At 42.8% G+C, this 18,591-nt stretch overlaps 1 protein-coding gene across 10 annotated transcripts in view; it reads left to right on the forward strand.

The window, feature by feature from the left end:
- The first annotated feature begins 1,067 nt into the window (after positions 1-1,067).
- Positions 1,068-18,591, forward strand: part of LOC117752246 (sodium/potassium/calcium exchanger 2-like) — a 40,363-nt gene continuing 22,839 nt past the window's right edge. For 4 of the 10 annotated variants that reach the window (XM_034569477.1, XM_034569485.1, XM_034569482.1 and 1 more), the window contains exons 1-2: positions 1,072-1,593; positions 2,757-3,828. In XM_034569477.1, coding sequence (XP_034425368.1) covers positions 2,926-3,828 — 903 coding nt within the window. In that variant the 5' untranslated portion in view covers positions 1,072-1,593; positions 2,757-2,925. Of the gene's footprint in view, positions 1,594-1,692; positions 1,997-2,753; positions 3,829-18,591 lie in introns of those variants that run through there. The other 6 variants (XM_034569481.1, XM_034569486.1, XM_034569478.1 and 3 more) reach the window with 6 other exon arrangements.

The following is an 18,591-nucleotide window of genomic DNA, read 5'->3' on the forward strand; positions in this document are numbered from 1 at the left end:
CATTGAATATTCAAGGTATTCACTAAATATCTTGTTTTACATTCCCACAAATCATTATGTTTATTTCTCCTTTCTTACTTATCAACAAACATCAATTTTGTACTTCTACATCAATTCTACACGCGTGGGGCAAAAATGACCCATCCAGTATGTATTCACTAAGGAACACCTGCCATACATTTGACACAGCTGCTTTTGCACATCTGATGCATGTTAGTCTTATTTTACAATACATTAGTGAGAAAGAGAAGTATGTACAATACTTAGCTGTTGATGTATTCTTTTCTGGCTAGCTAACCATAGCTATAGATCAACAAAATAAAACTCGAAATAGAACAGCATATACTAAATAGACTGAATGATGTGTGTTTGAAAATATTCTTGTGCTTTTGATTTCCTTTATCCAGAGTGTTAGTAGGGCTGGTCGCAATCATTCCAGATTTACGGCTGAAATGGTCATAAAGATGCTGCAGGATGATGAGGAGGCAATTCTTGGTCTTGATTCTGAGTCTAAATTCTCTTATGCTAATGACCTAGACAAAACCACTTCGAGTGCCTGAACCTGGATTCTTCATACATAAGTTTTTTACATTTGATTCCCTTCCATGTGCACCAGGGGTTTGAGGGACACCAGAAGCCACCTCTCTTTGCTTTAACATTGTTTCATTGTTTGCTTTTCAACCATTGTTTTTTTGTTTTCATTTTCAACTTGTAAAGCACCTTGTGTTTTGAAAGGTGCCATACAAAGTTCACTATTCTATTCTTCTCCTTATTATTATTATATAGTTCACAATAGTATACAATATGATATAACAATTGTATGCAACTAAACTTTAATATATAGAATCCAATCTTACAAAGTGGTGTGTGTGTGTGTGTGTGTGTGTGTGTGTGTGTGTGTGTGTGTGTGTGTGTGTGTGTGTGTGTGTGTGTGTGTGTGTGTGTGTGTGTGTGTGTGTGTGTGTGTGTGTGTGTGTGTGTGTGTATTTTGGTGGAGCAGCACGTTGCAGGGTGATCTTTGAGAAATGGATCCACCTCCGTGCAATGCATAACCTTGAAATGACCCGAGCTCTTCTCACATGCACCAGCTGCTGAGCTGTAACACGTCCACCTGTTCCGTCACCAGAGGAATAATCCTAATAATAATAATAATAATAAATAAATAGTTCCTTTGCTGTGTAACCACGGCAACTCCTCCCTCAATACGCACCGTCACCAAAGCCCCCGCCGCGTGAACGGAGCATGGGAGGATGCGCCTTCTGCAGCTCACCTGGCTTCATGCACACAGCAGCCGCTTCACGTGCTGAGCGCAGCCCGGTGACATATTGTGCTACACGGTGATTTATTTTATTTTGTAATGCTCTCTCATCCGACCCGGGAGGGATGCTGCTGCTGCTGCTGCTGTGAGGAGGCACAGAGGTGAGCGCAGTTTTCTCCTCTCCCCTCCTCTTCCAAAGCTCCTCCTCTGTCGTCGGAGAGCGGTCACAATTTTTTTTGATTTGCTCAATGAGAGCAAGAGGGCACCGGAGAGGAGAGAGGATTTCAACGTGCTGCCGTGCCGGAGCATCCTGCTTTTCCTCGCCTCTGTCAAAGGTAAGGCAATGACCGCGGCGCGTCCAGCAGCCTGTCCGCGCATCATGGTCATGCGCCTCGCCGGGGGGGTGGGGGTGGGGGGGGGGACTGATGCTGGGCTGCTGTGGTCGGGGATGATGATGATGGTGCTGATGGTGCTGATGGTGGTGCGCTGTTTGTTGTGTGCTGGTGCCGCTGCGTAAGGGCGCAGGCACCAGTGAAGGGCAGACAGGGAGGGTAGACAGAGTTGTGAGTGGAGCCGGAGGGGCCGTGCATCCGCGGGAAGTCGAAACAGGACTCGTGTTTTCTATCTGCTTTTACCTGAGCGGCGGCGGCGGCGTCACAGCGTTCTCCGTTTTCCACTGACTGCAGCCAAGTGGTGTCCGTGCACCGTCGGCCTTCACATTCCGTCCCAATTTCCCAGGTAAAAACAGGAGATTGCACATTTCGAATATCCGTCCGTGCGTCTTAATGGACAAAATATTTCTATCAGTTAAACCACCATCATCATCATCATCATCCTTATCTCTGACCAGGCAGCAAGTTTCTCTGCTATGTTTGTGTTTCGTGTGGTTTCAGTTTACTTGCACTGTAGTTAAAACACAAAATATAAAAGTATGGAGTTACTGTGAGTCTTTGTAATGACTGCAAATCTCACTTAGATCCTCTTTATTTATCATCAGATTTACAATGTTGATTGATTTTTCATTTCATGTGATATAGAGATTAACTTCAGCGTGCTGGGAGAATGATCCTTATTTGATTACTGTCAAAACCACGCATTAAATATGAATTTTAATCTGAGTATTCCACATGTAACTGGTCATTTTTTACTTTAATATTTGGATTAATCTACAACGATCTCTTCGGGCTGTGGTCAGGAGTAGATTATCCCTGATTTATACATTGTCATCTCTTCAACAGCGACGCTGATGATGATATTAATTGATTTGGCTTTTGTTTGTTAAACTTTTACTTTTTATGTATTTGAAGGAATATTGGAAATATTATTAAATTCTGTTAGTATTAAATTCAATTAATATTTGTCTCATTTAACTTTCCAGTGTTTAAAATAAACAGTGTCATCATATTTAAACCAGTATTCTAATTACTTTTGTACTCTGTTGACTTTATTTCCTAACTTAATAATTTCTCTTCTTCATTCTTTTGACATTTGCCAGCAGAGGCTAATATGAAGACATCATTTGGCAAACCAGACCCTGGAAAGCACCTACAATCTATTCAACTCATTCGAAACTGAAGACAACACCATGCTTTGTCTCCAGTAAAACCTGCTCCGCACCCTCTTCCTATCTAGCCACTGAGAGTGAGGACACTAAGAGCTGCATAGCCATGGGTTCAGATAAAGGCTGCATGGATACACAAGAGCGACGACCCATATTGGGTGCTGCCTGCAAGCGGCAGGGTCACCGGTGTCTGCGGAAAAAGCTGAGGCCCGTGCGAATCTTGGGGTTCATGTTCAGCCTTGTGGCCTTAAGTGCTCTCTCCTTCAGTGCCTTGACCAGGAGCTCAGGTGGTCTCAGTGAGCCGGCGCTCCCCCAGGAGAGTCTCCACCAGTCGGCCCCCCACAGAACTCTGCTGTTCACCCAACACCAGATGGACCCCAATGTGTCAGCAGACATACCAATAGCCATGCAATCTACAGCAAATAGCAACAAGAGCCAGGGGGATTACCCACCAGACGCTTTCACCCTTGAGGAGCGGCGCCAAGGGGCGGTGGCCTTCCACATGTTTGGCATGATCTACATGTTCATTGCCTTAGCCATAGTGTGTGACGAGTTTTTCGTCCCGGCGCTCACAGTCATCACCGAGAAGCTGACCATTTCGGATGACGTGGCAGGCGCCACCTTCATGGCGGCGGGCGGCTCAGCCCCAGAACTCTTCACCTCCATCATCGGCGTCTTCATCTCACACAGCAACGTGGGCATCGGGACCATCGTGGGCTCGGCCGTCTTCAATATTCTCTTTGTCATTGGGATGTGCGCCATCTTCTCCAAGGAGATCCTGAACTTGACATGGTGGCCGCTCTTCCGCGACGTCTCCTTCTACATCCTGGATCTGATCTTGCTCATCATCTTCTTCCTGGATAACATCATCTCCATGTGGGAAAGTATCACGCTGCTCTCGGGCTACGCCGCCTACGTGATCTTCATGAAGTTCAACAGCAGTATGGAGGGCTTCGTCAAACGTTGCATGAACAACAATCAAGTGGTAGAAGTAGCGGTGCAGCCCAAGGTGAGTTGGCTTCTTGATCCGTATTATTATCATTAATGTTTATTTCTCCCACCACCTTTCACCACCATCTCCTCTTACATATAATCATGTATAAATTGTCAGACTATGTGGAAGTTCCAGTAGGTGGGCAGGAGTGCGTTTAACTATTTTGGTTGAAGAAAATGACCTTAAATAGTCATAGTCACACTCAACCTTTTACACATTTCATGAAGCCAATGTGTTCGTCAGACTTGCTTTGATACGTGTTTCAGTTGAGCCAAAAGTGAAAATGAACCCAGTTTGTTCGTGGAGTTAGTTGTTTTTCAACTCCACACTTTTTTCCTCTCCGCAACCAAATTACCATTCTCAAAGGAAATCCTCACAGATCTCCTGCTCCTGACCATTTATTGTGCGACAGCTGACACCAAACATATGGTTTATGACACTGGCTCATGTGATATATGTTCCTCACATTAGCATGAGGAAAATAAGAGAAATTCCAACTTGCTTTCAACAGCTAAACCGACCATTGTGCGTTAATATGGCTGGAGCAGCGCTGGCATACAGTATTCCTCTGTGGGATTAATAAAACACAGTCAAATGTGTAATTCTGGGTTAAGCTCTACAAATTGTGTCCCAGTCTGACAAACAAATCCCTTGGGAAGTCTCAGGAGCTATTTTTTCCCCCCAGTTAAAGATTTCCCACATAAACACTGTATTGAAATTGTTGTGTAAACATGTAAACCACATGAAGCTTGATGAGGTGAACCACACATAGTAAACAGGTTCAGGTTTGCTGCGATTGTCTCGTTTGTCCCGTGCTCTCCTCCATGTTTATTCTCTTCAGGCTATTTACAGACAGTCAGTGCGGTAATTTACTTAAAAATAAACATCTAACAGTCAGACAGCAGAAATTGTTGCATTACTTCACATAATATTCGCCCCCTCAATGACACTTGAGGGCAAAAGACGCTGCAGTGCAATTTGATACCGGTGTAGAGATTATCCGGACGGATTTAGATTTCTTTGTGACATGAGATGGAAATGAAATTTAGAGAAAGTTATATTGTAAAGCCTTCATTAAACCAGGATTTATTCTAGGTACATAAAGGATATCTAAACGCCAGGTTGCACAATGTGGAGAGAAACTCTGGAAGAAACCAACACCGCCATTTGCTCTTCAGCGTGTTCACCAAAAATGCTAAAAATAATAACGCACTCTCTTCTTTTTAAAGAGCAGTTGTTTTTCTCTCTGTCCTATTTGTGCTGCATTACTTTGATTCAGAGACGAATGAGAAGTGAGGTTCACAGGCTGAGTGCCAGAGAAAGACTGAGGTGACCTTGAGGTGCAATGGATTCTGGGTACTTTGGCCAAGAGAGAGGTGTGCGTTTCTGTGTGTGTGTGGAAAGACAAACTTTGACAGTTCAATCGATCAGATCCTGCCATCATGTCTCATATCCCACATTGCTTAGAGCACATTTAGATTCTCCTCTCTCATGCATTGTGGGTAACAATCCCTCGGCCGCACCCCTGAGCCGCCTGCTTTGAAAACGCATACAACATCAAATGATTTCACCAGGTACAGACTTCCTGTTAACCTCCTTTTTAGTTTCAGGGTCTACAGGGTTAATGAAACCAGAAAGGCACAAATATTATTAGAATATGATCATCTAAACACCCTTTCTTAATCAAGCTCTGACGCTTTGGGGACGGAAGAGTGTTATTTTGAGATTTAATTGGCAATTTCGCAGGCATGTGCGTATTTCATACATGAGCAGAGGAAAGTAAGACAAGAGGGCAAGGACAAGGATAAGCGAGAGATTTTCCTGCAAAATCTCGGAGCTGCTTTGTCTCTCTGTGTTTTCAGGTGGCAGTCACAACTATTATTTATAGAGAACGTTTCAAAACACGGGTTGCCTGTGTTACACGAGTTCCACAGCAGAGGCCTGGTCGCCTTCAGTGGCAAGTCGAGCTTTTTGCAGCCGTGACTCCCCGCCGGAGTATCTAAAGCAGCGATCAGCCTCATAGGGAGTGAGCAGATCAGATATTGGCAGGAGTCACCATTCAAGGCTTTAAATACAAGCAGTCAAGTCTTAAAATCTAAATCCAAAACTCACAGGTAGCCAGTGAAGCAAGGATTGTCGTGATGCGCTCGCTAGAAGCCTCGCAGCAGCGTTCGGAACGGCCGTACTCCCTCCATGTTTTGATGAACCGAGAGCAGCTTTTCTATAAGTTAATAATTTGAGCGTCTCTCTCAGTTGATGCTGTGCCCTTGAAATGAACACTTGATTAAAATGGGCTTCCCTGAGATTACTTTGTGCATTATGATATTGGGATGTCCCTGTTGTGTGTCACATTGCACAGGCAGTGAGCAGCAGAGGAGAGGTGGTGCTTTGTCGTCCGTGTGATGTTCTACATTTAGAAGTCACCGGTCAATTTTGTACCGTCTGCGTCCGCTGCCTGTTGTGTTGTTGCGTAACCGCCGCTGCTGTGTTCTCGTTCTCTGAAAGGTTTCTTTTGTGCAACTTATGTAAAAGTAAATGCCTTTGAAAATAACTCCATTGCTCCTAAAGTGTGAGAGCATTTTTTAAATGTATTTATTTATTTTTTGACGCCTAACATTATCAATAGAATACAAAGACATCTCACTTCTACACAGAGGATGCTGGCTTCTTCAAAGTCATTGTTAAATCAGCAGTTCAACGGTCAACCTCATCAATCAAAAATAAATCTGCAATAATCTCTCAATCCACTTAACACAACCGTGAGTGCTACATAATCCTGTGCATTTACGACTGACTTGGAATTACGGCAAAATTGCATAGTAGAGTTTATTTTCCCAACAAGGTTCGAGGTGTGATTAAATGTTTTAAATCTTGGCTGTAGCAAAACACCTGCATATTTGAAATCCTCATGAAATTTACTGTCAGCCAAACCATTAATGATGATGATAATGACAATTTGGGGAAAATAGACTGAAATAAACTTAGCTTGAACGTAAGACCATACTATATCATGATAATTAAATCAAACATTAGGTTTACTGCTTAATGCAACTGCCAACAAATTAAACCTTAATTAGTTGTTTGTTTGTTTTTTTGGCAACACTAACAAGCCTAAAACATAAAATTTACATTTTAAACTGAGTTTGATCAGTGCAAGTGTATTATTCACTCCTCCTTTTGCTCAAGTTTGGTCTCCTCCAACCCTTCAGGAAATATGTCTCTTAGCTGCTGAATGTGTTTACTAGCTAGCCGTTAACTAAAGTGATTGGGCTGAATATGCTTAAAAGTTGTCTATAGTAGAGTGCTAATTCTAACAAAGTAGGTTTGTTTCAAAGAGCATTTCAAATACATACATTCATTTTACCCACTGAGGATATACAAATATTGCTTAAACTTCGACTACATAACTTAAAAGGTGAAGAGAAATCAAAGTTTAACCCCAAAATCTGACCTAACAGCTCAATAATTCAGTTTCATATACAGTAATAGGATCTTGTAATCACTTCACTTGATCCTCGTGCATGATGTGATTTCATCTGGTTATCAGTGACCGAAGCAAATGTTGAATGGAAGTATTTATCTATTAATTATGGCCTGATTGGTGGTTAATACCTTTGTTTACCTAATGAGTGCTTAGCTGCTGGTTAATCTTAAAACAAGGGCACTCCTCCTCAGCCCAGAGAGTTAGGACGCCACCTCTGCAATCGTGACTCTAATGAGTCACGGCCCTGTAATCTGTGGCAGTCATCCACGTTTATTCCGTTTAAAATCATAATGTTCTTTTTAAAATCAATTTAAATCCATTTACAAGACCAAAATGAAAAAGCATATACAGGTTTAGGGGAAATGGTGTCACTTTAAACTAGTAATTTCCGATAATAAGGCTTCAAAAGTGGTGTATCCCCAGATAGCATAGATGTAGGCCACTTCAGGCAATGATGCAGCACTTCTGACCTTCTTGTGGCCTGGACAAAATGGATGAAAACCTAAAGTTGTCCACTTGTAAAATAGCAAATGTGGCCTAAATATCCCCAAACAAATGTGGGCCTTTTTTTTATAGCAAACATGCAGTGTTCTAGGCAAGTTGTAATCTGGATGTGAAGCTAAAGTAACCCATGTGGTAAACATGGCTAATATCGTCCAAATAGCACAAGACAAATTTAAGCCACCTTTGGTTGACATGTGGTATTGCTATGGCTTCCTTTGGCTCAGATCCGGCAAACGGGAGTGGACCGCTCAAGTGCCATCATGCCACGTGGTATGTGGGCCAGATGTGGGCCAAATCTGGGCCAAAACAATTATGCTATGTGGGTCTGGAAAAAAGTAACATTAACACATCGCAGTATGATTTAATCCAATACATTTCTCCTGCAAAATACAAAAGTATTTTTGTTGTTTGCTTGCAGTAAATGTATCGTGCTTCCACAAGTCAGCACCCTCTGCGTTAATGCCAAAGGGGGAGTTGAATGTCAGCCATCTTGGCCCTGCAGCGGTTCGTAGGTCAAAGACGGCCTCACTATATAATATCGCTGCCTTTAATTGTTGCACGTTCCGTTACAGTTAAGCCTCTTAGTCTAGTTGTGTGGTCGGTGACTTAACGGGACCGAGTCGACTCACGCTCTGTGCACAAAGGTCTGATTACTGAGCACTGGGTCACTCTGCGTGTGTACAGGGGCCGGAAAAGGTCACCCAACGCCCGATGCCCTACATGCCCCATCTGAATGCACGCATCTCACGCCCACGCACTCTGTGAATCCTCACTGTACACGCTGCAGAGGCACAGCTCAAGGTCACAGAGGAGCCACAAGCTCGAATGATCATGGCGGCACAAGATGGAGGAGTGCGAATATCTCTGATTCAAGCATTTTTCGCTGGAGAAGCAACAGCTGCGTTTGTACTAGAGTTGGCTTTGCATGCGGATGGTGTTCCACTGGAGCAGCCATTTGTCCAAACTCTTTCTTTCTGCATGCAAAAGGAATGGCCCAGTAAACCATGCCAATCAATGCTGACTTCTGCGCAAAAACTCCACAATGAAAGTGGTATTATTTTCCCATTCCAATCTGCACTTCTTTTCCTCACACACCTATTGTTACAGATTTTATCATTTCAAAACCTTGTGTATCTCTGAGAGAGGTCAGGTCTGACATGGCATGATGTCAGATTTATTAGGCGCTGCAGAGTAGGCTTACTCCGGCCGTACATGGCATTAGAAGGGTCTTTCATCATCTGCACACCCCCTCCTCAGGGCCACCTCACCAGGCCGGCCCGGGCTTATCTTGTTATCTTGTGGCCTCTCATTGTTTGGCTGATGGACTGACTGGCTGCTTTTGAAAATACGGGCTCAGACAGATCAGATTAGCCAGCACTTTGTGCACTGTGGCTTCATGAAAGACAGAGGAGTGACACCCCCACCCCCTCCTACTTGTAGTGATCGTCGTGACGTACCGAAAATCAGGGTTTGTCAGTCATGACGATGAAGCCAAAGTCAGTTTGTCATCCTCAGGAAAGAGCAGCACATAGTAGCTGAATAGTTGGTTTCATTGAACAATAATTGAAGCAAAGATGGTAGCTCTTTACATTAAATCATGAGTGTGACATCAGTAATCGATTTGAAATGATAAGTAATGGTGAGACATTCAAGGAAAACATCTGTTACTTGTGTGCAGATCAGTGTCTAGGTAAGATTCTGCATCCAACCACAATATTAGATTCCTGCTATCATCGAGCCTGGATAAGCCAGTGGGTATCGAGGCAGATGTTGGTTCTGCTGAGATGGAAGGTGTGACCTCTGATGCATTACCAATCTATAAATAGCGTCACAGAGGCGAGATCTTCCATCAGGATGCGCTTCAAAGATCGGTTACAAACCTGATTCTGTGCGGGGAGCAGACTGTTTGTGTTTCTTCCCTGTGGATTTGGGCATCTGAGCACCAGTGCTGATGCCATACACCTTCTGTTCACACATAAAAAAACAGTTGTTGTATGCTGCTGCTGGCTGTGCTGCTTTTCACTTTTATCCAAGTGAACTCCCACCTCGCACACTGTAATATCAGGCTGCGCCACATGAGCTACCTGTTTATCTTAGTCGTGGGTGACGTGTGCATGGGATTATCTTCCATTATGACGGTTGTCAAGCTACAATCCAGATGTGCACAGATAAACTCCTCCTTTTGGGCTTGACTGGATAATAAAAGCAGTTGTAAAGCTAATTGCAGGGAAATCCCATTTTGAATTACCGTAAAAGAACAGTACACAAAAACATAAATCTCCCTTTTCAGTGCAGGGATGTTGAGGTTCAAAATAATTGAATCTATTTCGCTTTGCCTTCTGTGTGGTAAGTGCCCTCGTCCTTGATTTGAGCTCTGTATTTCTATGGCAGCAGTGACGTTATGAATGTTTGTATCCTTTTTAAAAGAGAAGTTGTAGTAGTGACCGTGGTTTGAAGCTAAATTTAAAAAATAAGTGGAGGTTAAATGTTTGTGTATTGGCCAAGGTTACTGAGTGGTGGACGGAGAGAGCAAAATAAAAGCCCTCCACAGCTACAGGAGCAGAGTTTGATGGAAAGTAGAGGAAAATTCACTGTTCACCGATGGTTTGATGCTCTAAGTCTAATCGTAAAAAAGCTTTGCTTAGTTGTCCTTGTTTATGTGTGTGGGCCTTGGCGTTGTTTTAATGTTATATGTGCGCACCTTTGCAAACATGTGCAGCATGTACTTCATTCTGTAGCTTTAGCTTGGCCAGTGACAACAGGGAGCCGGGGTCTAAAAATATAAAAATATAAATCCTGTGACTTGGCTCTCACCATGACGATGAGAAGGTTTTATCACCTGTTCCAGCTGTGGCGTACTTTCTATAGAGGAGGGAGAGGTGAGTGCGCTACTGTAGACCCTATAATTAGCTTTCCTGTTTCCGAGCTCTTACCTTGTTGTTGCGCTGTTTGACCAGTCAATCGAGATAAAGGTATTGTTCAGATAAATCCAGAGCTGAGGCTGTTGCTACTTTCACCCTCTCTGCCTCTATTGTCTGCAATTATTCCGCAAGCTCTCTTGGCTGTGTCGTTACCCGCCGACGCCCCGCTTTTGTCCGAACATAATTTAATCGCATTCAACGGAAACAGTTGCACACATGAAGTTCTTATTTGCATCACAGGGAGCTGACAGCAGCTTCTTATGTTGTCCTTAATTGGCTGTTGAACAATTTGGCTTCCCCCTCTTCATTCTTATCGGAGTGGACCGTGGTTCTTCACTGCCTCCTCAGTGTTGTTAATGATTTGAAGGTCACCCCGTCACTTACCCCAGTTGCTGTGTAATCATGTAAGAGCACAGTGTCGTCTGCCTTGAAAAGCAATGCATATTATTTTTGTCCAATAGAAGAAAAAAAGAGAAGCTCATTATCTGTCTCTGCATAGAAATTCACTCTTAATTCAATTTTGTAATATCGTCAATATTTACATTTTTACGAAAAAGATAATTTTTCGTCTTCTACAGTGCGATGAATTTTGTTCAGTTGCTCATGGATTGTTGACGCCAGCACTCCCGTACTGAGTCTGGAGCTGAAACGATTACTTAATTAATCAATTAGTCAATTGAGAGAAAATGTATCAATTTTGATAATCAAGAAAATCATTATTACGTATTTTACATTGAGCCTTTAGTTTAAATCCATATGCGTCATCATTTTGAAGTATTGTTTTCTCCCCCGCCAGCTGCTAAGATCAGTTCTTTTGTAGTCTTGATGACCACTCAAAGCACACACACATTCATATAGGGCATCTATCTAAAGTCACAGCCTTAAGGGCCAATCAGTATCTTGCCCATGACACTTTGGCATAGGGAAAGACTGGGATCGAACCGCCCACCCTCTGGTTAGAGGACGACCCACTCTACCCCTGAGCCACAGCCGCCCTAGATTACGGTTGTAAAGCATCAGTTTGCTGCAACTCGAAGCCCATCTTGAAAACCTTTATAATAAATGTATTCCCAAACTATTATTGTGCTAGTTCACATTGAGCCCAATCTCTGCCATTGGTGCAGCACCATGGACAGCACCTCCTCACCCTTCTCTCCTTATGTTTTCTTAAATGTAGTGGTACCAATTTTCATCCAGGGCTACCCATAATACCTTGTGAATAAGACAAAGAGCTAATAATGCAGCAACAGGCCTTGTGTTTTCCATTCTAGTGGAGGACTCCTCCACATCCTTGTTATCAGTCCTCATTTACGTCTCCTTTGTTTCGGTGATGTGGGTGGATAAGTCATGATTGGCTGACCACTACTGATGTGAGGGTCTTTTTTTGTTGAGGGCCACTCCACACTTGATGCAACTCTAAAACAAGGGGAAGGGTTAAAGGAGAGATTCGGGACAAGTGGAGGGTGCTTTCCTGAAATGGATTACGCAGAGTTTTTTTTCCCGAGAGGGCACCTTAACTTAACTGCATGATAGAGACATTGGATTTTAAAAAGCTGTCACACTTTATGGCCCAGGCTGAGCAACTGATCTCGGTACAGGCCCAGTCATGAAACCCTTTTTTGATGTGGCAGAGACAGCCTGAACTGCTCTGGCTCAGCTGTAACTGCTGTCCTCATTGGAGGCCATTAGGACTTGAGTGTTGTTTTAGATCATCGGATATGATGTGAACTGTTGTGGTCTTAAAGGGTCAGAGGAAGGTTTTTTTTATTTAATGCTTGGAATTAATTATTTTCCCACATTTACCTCATCAAATTAAACCAGGATGTCAGTGTTATGAAGAAGACAAAAAAAAAAAAAATGCAATTCTTGAAAACCTGAAATTAGCTTTTTTGTTTTTTTCTTTTGTGCTGAGGGAGAGCCTGAAGGTGAAATGTTGAGGCTTGCAAGAAAATGAAAGCCTTATCGATCACGGGCTATTTTTGAAAGCGGGGTCAAATTAGCTAATGTAACAGCACTGTAAAAGCATCATGTGAAGGGCACAGAGATCTCTATCTCATGGGTGTATGAAATGACAGCCCAGCAAGATAGAATCGGTGCATACTGTATGTGGCCGAGGACTGGTGGGCCTTATATACATACATAGCCCCTTCCTTGGGGGGAGTTTTGACCCTCAACGTCAGCCTTACTAAGCCGCAGCAGCTGACCATTACATCAGCTCCGATAGTCATGGTTCCTGTAATACCCGTAATTTGTGAAATCCATGGCGATAATGTCTGCGCATCATCTGGCGTATAGATCTCCCAGCTGCAGACGCATGCAGCCACACACAGAGAACCACAGAGGAGCCGAAAACCAAATTTAAGAGAGAAACTCTTAAAACGGAAGTGATTGCAATCAGACAGTCTCTAATGAGCTAATTAGAATACGCTTGGTGGTGTAGTGAATCTGCTGAGAGGCTCTTCCCGCTCTGTCATCGTCTGAGCGTGTTACGTCCATCACTGATGAGATTGATGCACAAGATGCACGAGGCTACCCCCCCCCCCCCCCCTTACCCAATGCCATCCACACTCAAGCCCACCAAGGTGACCCCAGAGGGCTCTATCAGCATATAAGCCCGTCATGTACTTAATGTAAGGGGCCAACGGGCAGGAAGCTTCACACACACCTCCAGCTCATCTCCAAGTTGAGGTCTGTGGTGTGACGTGTGTGTGTGTGTGCGCGTGTGTGTGTGTGTACGTGTGTGTGCGTGTGTGTGTGCTCTTTCACTCGATCGGAAGTGACTACGGTATGTGCTGACAGTGCAACGACTAAACAAAGCCTTTGGTCTTTGGTCAGGATTATGTGGGTGAGGTGGAATAAAAGTAGTGGTTGCTGTCTCGATGGGAAAATTGACCTCAAAACATTATCTCATTTTGATCTGGACTTTACCGGGTCACCATGATATTAAAGTAGGATTTAACTGCAGAACTAAACTAAAACTAAAGGATAAGACTGCTAATAATTTTATACTTTTATACTATATTTTATAATGTCATTAAAATTAAAATAACAATGTTGAAAAAAATCTTACAACATTAAAGAAAGGGGAAAGTTAATTTCTGGATCCGTACTAAACTTTTATGTGTTCTTCCATTCCCCATATCATCCTTCCATTTCGAGGCAATCCCACAAATGCTGTCCTGTTGCCATGAATTTCACGGCAATATCAAAACTGTATTAATCCATTAGACTCCTCACAAATGCACTATTTGCTCATACATGCTTTGAAGCCCTCTTGATTTGACGAACACAAAACGCGTCCTTGTTGACATTACGTGCCCTTGTGGTGTAAGGTGGACTCCATGCAGCAGTACAGTATTGTGCTTTCAGTTTACATTGGTGGGCAACTTGAATACAAATACCGGCAGATACCTTTCACCTACTGGTGGCTCGGATTTTGTTGACGTTATAAAATAGTGAAAAAACACATCATCAGTGACTGGCAGACTAAACAAAGACTGCAGAAATACTGAGAAAGCTGGAAAGTACTGTGGAGGCTACATTTTAGCCCTGTGACGAATACCTGGGGGAAAAAGCAGGTTACCCAAATGCCTTAGGGCAACTAGATTTGGACCATGCCAACAATGGATTGTGGTCTGGTTGTTGCTGTTGAGAAAGCCCTTCTCTCTGTAAAATGAAAGTCTCAGCATGAGGAAATAGCAGCACCATATAAACCTAAACCAAAAGCAAGAAGTAAGTCACTCTCGGAGCGTACAGATAAACAGGAGAGGGCAGCTAAATAAAAAATCTGGGGCAGAGCGTGACGCAGTGGGAGCGCGTTCGACGAGGTGCAGGATAAAAATCCAGATATACAGGTGAAACTTCCCTCATCGACAGCAGAGAAGACACCGGCCTTGTGTTGTTTACCGCCTGTGCCGATCAAAACCAGCACTGATCTAACGGGAATGACGAACAGCGGGTTTGATCAGGAGGTCATTACTCCACTTCATGCTCTCGCTCTGCTGAAGCATCACCACATTTGTAGCATTATCATTAAGGGAAGGGGAAACGTAACCGGGTGCCCGTTCAAACTCCGCTTTGTGTCATTACAGTCACTTGCAAAAATGACACAGCAGTTTTTCTTCTCCCATTAGTCTCCCAAAAGCCTGAGTCTGATTGGTTCACGGGGCGGGGGGGTAAGAGGAAGCAATTTTGGCTCAGTCCTGATGAGCGCTGCCTTGTGGGAAATCAGCATCGTGGCAGCTCCTGTAATTAGTTCTGCTTGTTAGAAAAAAATGAAGGGGTTACTAATTAGCAAGTGGATGGCTTCTTGACTTGTTGTGCATCTTTTCCCTCCTTTTCCTCGAAGATCATCATTATCGTCTCCAGGCAAAACGAGAGAGAGAGAGAGAGAGAGAGAGAGAGAGAGAGAGAGAGAGAGAGAGAGAGAGAGAGAGAGATATGCTGCTTCGTCGTGCTGCTCAACAGTTTAGCTCTAACGCGATGAATCTAGATGGACAAATCTCGAGGGGCGTCCTGTCATGCTCTGACAGACAGGCTGCCGACTGTAAGCGCACGTGAAGGCAAACGCCCGGAGCTGTGCAAGATTTCCCTTTTCCAGTTTGCGTAACAAGCCGGGCAGTGTGGTTTTCACAGATCTTTACATTCGCAGGCTGACACATGCTTTATTTATAGAAAACCCACAGCCACAAAAGTTTTCGATACGATTTGTCATGCAAGACCATCCTTACTATGCTGTTAATTCAGATTCACGCTTGGCTTGTGCACTTCTCCTCCACATGGTCTTGTGACAACCATTAAAATACATTTTTAACGGTTTACGAAATCGTGATTAGATTTTGACTGTTTGACTTGCACATTTCAAATCTTAACAAAATAAGAAATATACATTTTAACCCCTAAATCTATCTAATAAATCCAGAAATCTGTCTGTCTGTCTTAAAAAGAAAGCTGCACTAGTTTAAAATTAATTTAGAGCAGGGGAACATACTATTGCCTTTTGCCACTGCTAATGCTAAGCTAAGCTCCCTTTATCCCAGCAATAGCTTAATGTTTCTCATGCATCTCTTGAAAATACATTTAAGATATTTTACAATATGGCAAATTGTCAAAAATATGGTTATATGGTTATAAAGTACAATTAAAGTTAGAAAGTAAGGAAAAAAACTTTGACTTCATTGTTTTAATGAGATAAATCGGTTCAAAAACATTCACACGTGATGCTGTGTGCGTTTTGGAAGTTTGATTTAATGCTCTGGAAATGACAGTATATTTGGATGTAGAGTGACAGTTAGAAGTAACATCCCTTGCCTTCATTTGATGACTGCAAACTCCGAAGAACCGAGTAGCACTGAAACAGACGTGGTGGAAGTGATACGGAAAGTGGCTCATTAGATTGATGAACAGTAAGGCTAAGTACTATTCCTGTATATTTTAATATATCTAGGGATATATTAAGGAGTAAATCAAGGATTTAAGGGATAAAGCACAGCTATGATGGATTTAATCAACCATTGGCAAACTAGAGGCTATTATTCTCCGAAGTAATTTGGCTTGGATGTCGAAGCATAAAAGGAAAATGCAAATCAAATTCCTCCAGAAATAGCCTCCTTTTGTGCCCCGTCAGATTTCATACGAGAAGATGTATAATCCGCCGCTGATGCTCGAAAGTCAGGACTTCCAGCTCCGCTCTCAGCGTTTCAGCAGCGCGCTTCGATTCCTCCTGACCCCCACCCCCTCCTTTTTTTTCTTTTTTTTTTTAAAGCTGTGGGCAATTTGAGTGCTGAAAGCGGAAGTATTTCTGCTTGATGCCACACTGTCGGTCGATAATTCTCTGTAGCGCGTCGTTACATGAATGCGGCTGCAGAGGAACATTTATTTCCCTCAGCTGATCCGCTTCCAAGAACGATTCTGATGTGACATTATGTAAGAACTGTACGGCCGAGCTGCTGGAATTAGAGAACACACAAACTGCCGGGAACATACTAATCTCCCTCTGTGATTATTAGTCATAATATTTAACGCTGGCTTAATGATCAGCCCGTTGGTGTAATCTCTATCTGGCACATTCACCTGTCCCCCCCTTAACCCTACTGACTTTCCTTTGAGGATGGTGGTTGGGAATAAAACTGAAAAATTATACCTGGAGTGTGCTGGGAATTTCCCTGGAGATATAAAATGGGGGGAGTATGAGGTTATAGTTGAATCGCTGCATGGAAAATCTCTGGATTAGCTCAACTTCTGTTCAATTTTTTGGGGAAAAGTATAATTTCAGCTCCAACATTCCTATAACTGATGTGCAGCTAACCTAATGCATAGAAAATGACGAGCTGTTAAACAGTGGAGCACAGTGGGTACTGATGTTCACAAGGAAACCAGCTCCCCAGTAAATGTTCTTACAAGTTGAGATTAATTTGATTTGATGAGCAAAACAAAAGGAGTCCAAATAGTTATTGTGTTTTTAAATCCAGAAAATCTGTCGTGAGGAATGTTAACACCCACGAAAGCTTTCACCTCGTGGACTGAAGTTAACACCACTCTCCCCCGTCCTGTTATCGAGAGATTTGTGATTCAGTGCGATGCTCCGTCATTTAGCATGCAGATGAATCACTTGACAAGCCCGAAGGCCGTGTTGTCAAATTTGTATATTTGCCGTGCGTTTAAAAAAATCCACAAGATCAATTAGAATTTATTTATTTTGCATTAATCCACTTTATCCACACGTTCTACACATTACTGTATGAAACCTGCGTAGGCTGCGAAACAAAGCCTGGATATGCTAAGATCTGAACAAAAGCTTTGTGTTTGTAGTTGAAAACAGAGGCCTTAAGCGACTGTTATTTCACACACACTCGTGTTTTTTGGAGATTAAGTGAGCGCAGTTCAGTCAGACAGTTGGTGAAAGGCTTTTGTTTCAAAAATAGACCGTGTTACAGTGCTGCACATGGCACAAAAAAAAAAAAAAGGCCCGCTGAGAACGATGGCAGAGAACTGAGTGATTGTTAACAGACTGGAGTCAGTTTGACATGATGTGGCACATACCCACTACCATTTAACAGCATTCGACTCTTGAGGCAGTTACACTTCATCAGATTGAGACAGAACTAATAAGATAAGAACATTCATGTCATTAGCTGAGCAAGAAGCCAGTAATCAGACTTAATTCATGTAGCATTCTCAATGCAAACAATGCAACACAAAGGGCTTGACAGAACAAAAGCAATAAACACGGTGCCCACTGAGGAAATGCTATTGTAAATCCATACAATACAATACAATAAAGAGTAAATACCAAAGACAAGAAGATAAAATACAAATGGAGATGGGAAAAAGATAGAATACTGTCTACCTAAATACTGACTAACTAAAAACGAGAACTTTTACTTTATTAGTTTGAGTATGGATTAAACAAACGACTAAACTAAGACAGGGGCACAACATTTTAAACCATCAAATGTTATTTTCCATTTTCACAGCTGTAGTGAAAATTGTGGGTCTATTAAAAAGTTTTATCCTTCATCATCACCATTACTTTAACTGTGCTACTGTGATGTGCCTGGAATTGATACGAGTCAACATCCTTGAGTCAAATGAATGAAACTGAAACGACATTTTGAATGAATTTCAAGGAAATGCAAGTCGACACCGTCTAATCTCGCTCAGCTCGCGACTGACACAGTGGGCAGCCACAGTAGTGGGGAGGAATGTGTCCCACAAGTCTTGTCCACTTCCATCACAGTCAGTCATCTCCATCTCTGTAACCGTGTCGTAATGTCTCTCTTTATCATCTATTCGTCTTGTCTGTGTGGTTGCGTGTGGTATGCTTCACATCTATGTCCTGTTTTCTCTTTCTCTCCCTCTTCCCACCTT

The sequence above is a fragment of the Hippoglossus hippoglossus genome, chromosome 18 (assembly GCF_009819705.1).
Source record: "Hippoglossus hippoglossus isolate fHipHip1 chromosome 18, fHipHip1.pri, whole genome shotgun sequence".
Taxonomy (NCBI): Eukaryota; Metazoa; Chordata; class Actinopteri; order Pleuronectiformes; family Pleuronectidae; genus Hippoglossus; species Hippoglossus hippoglossus.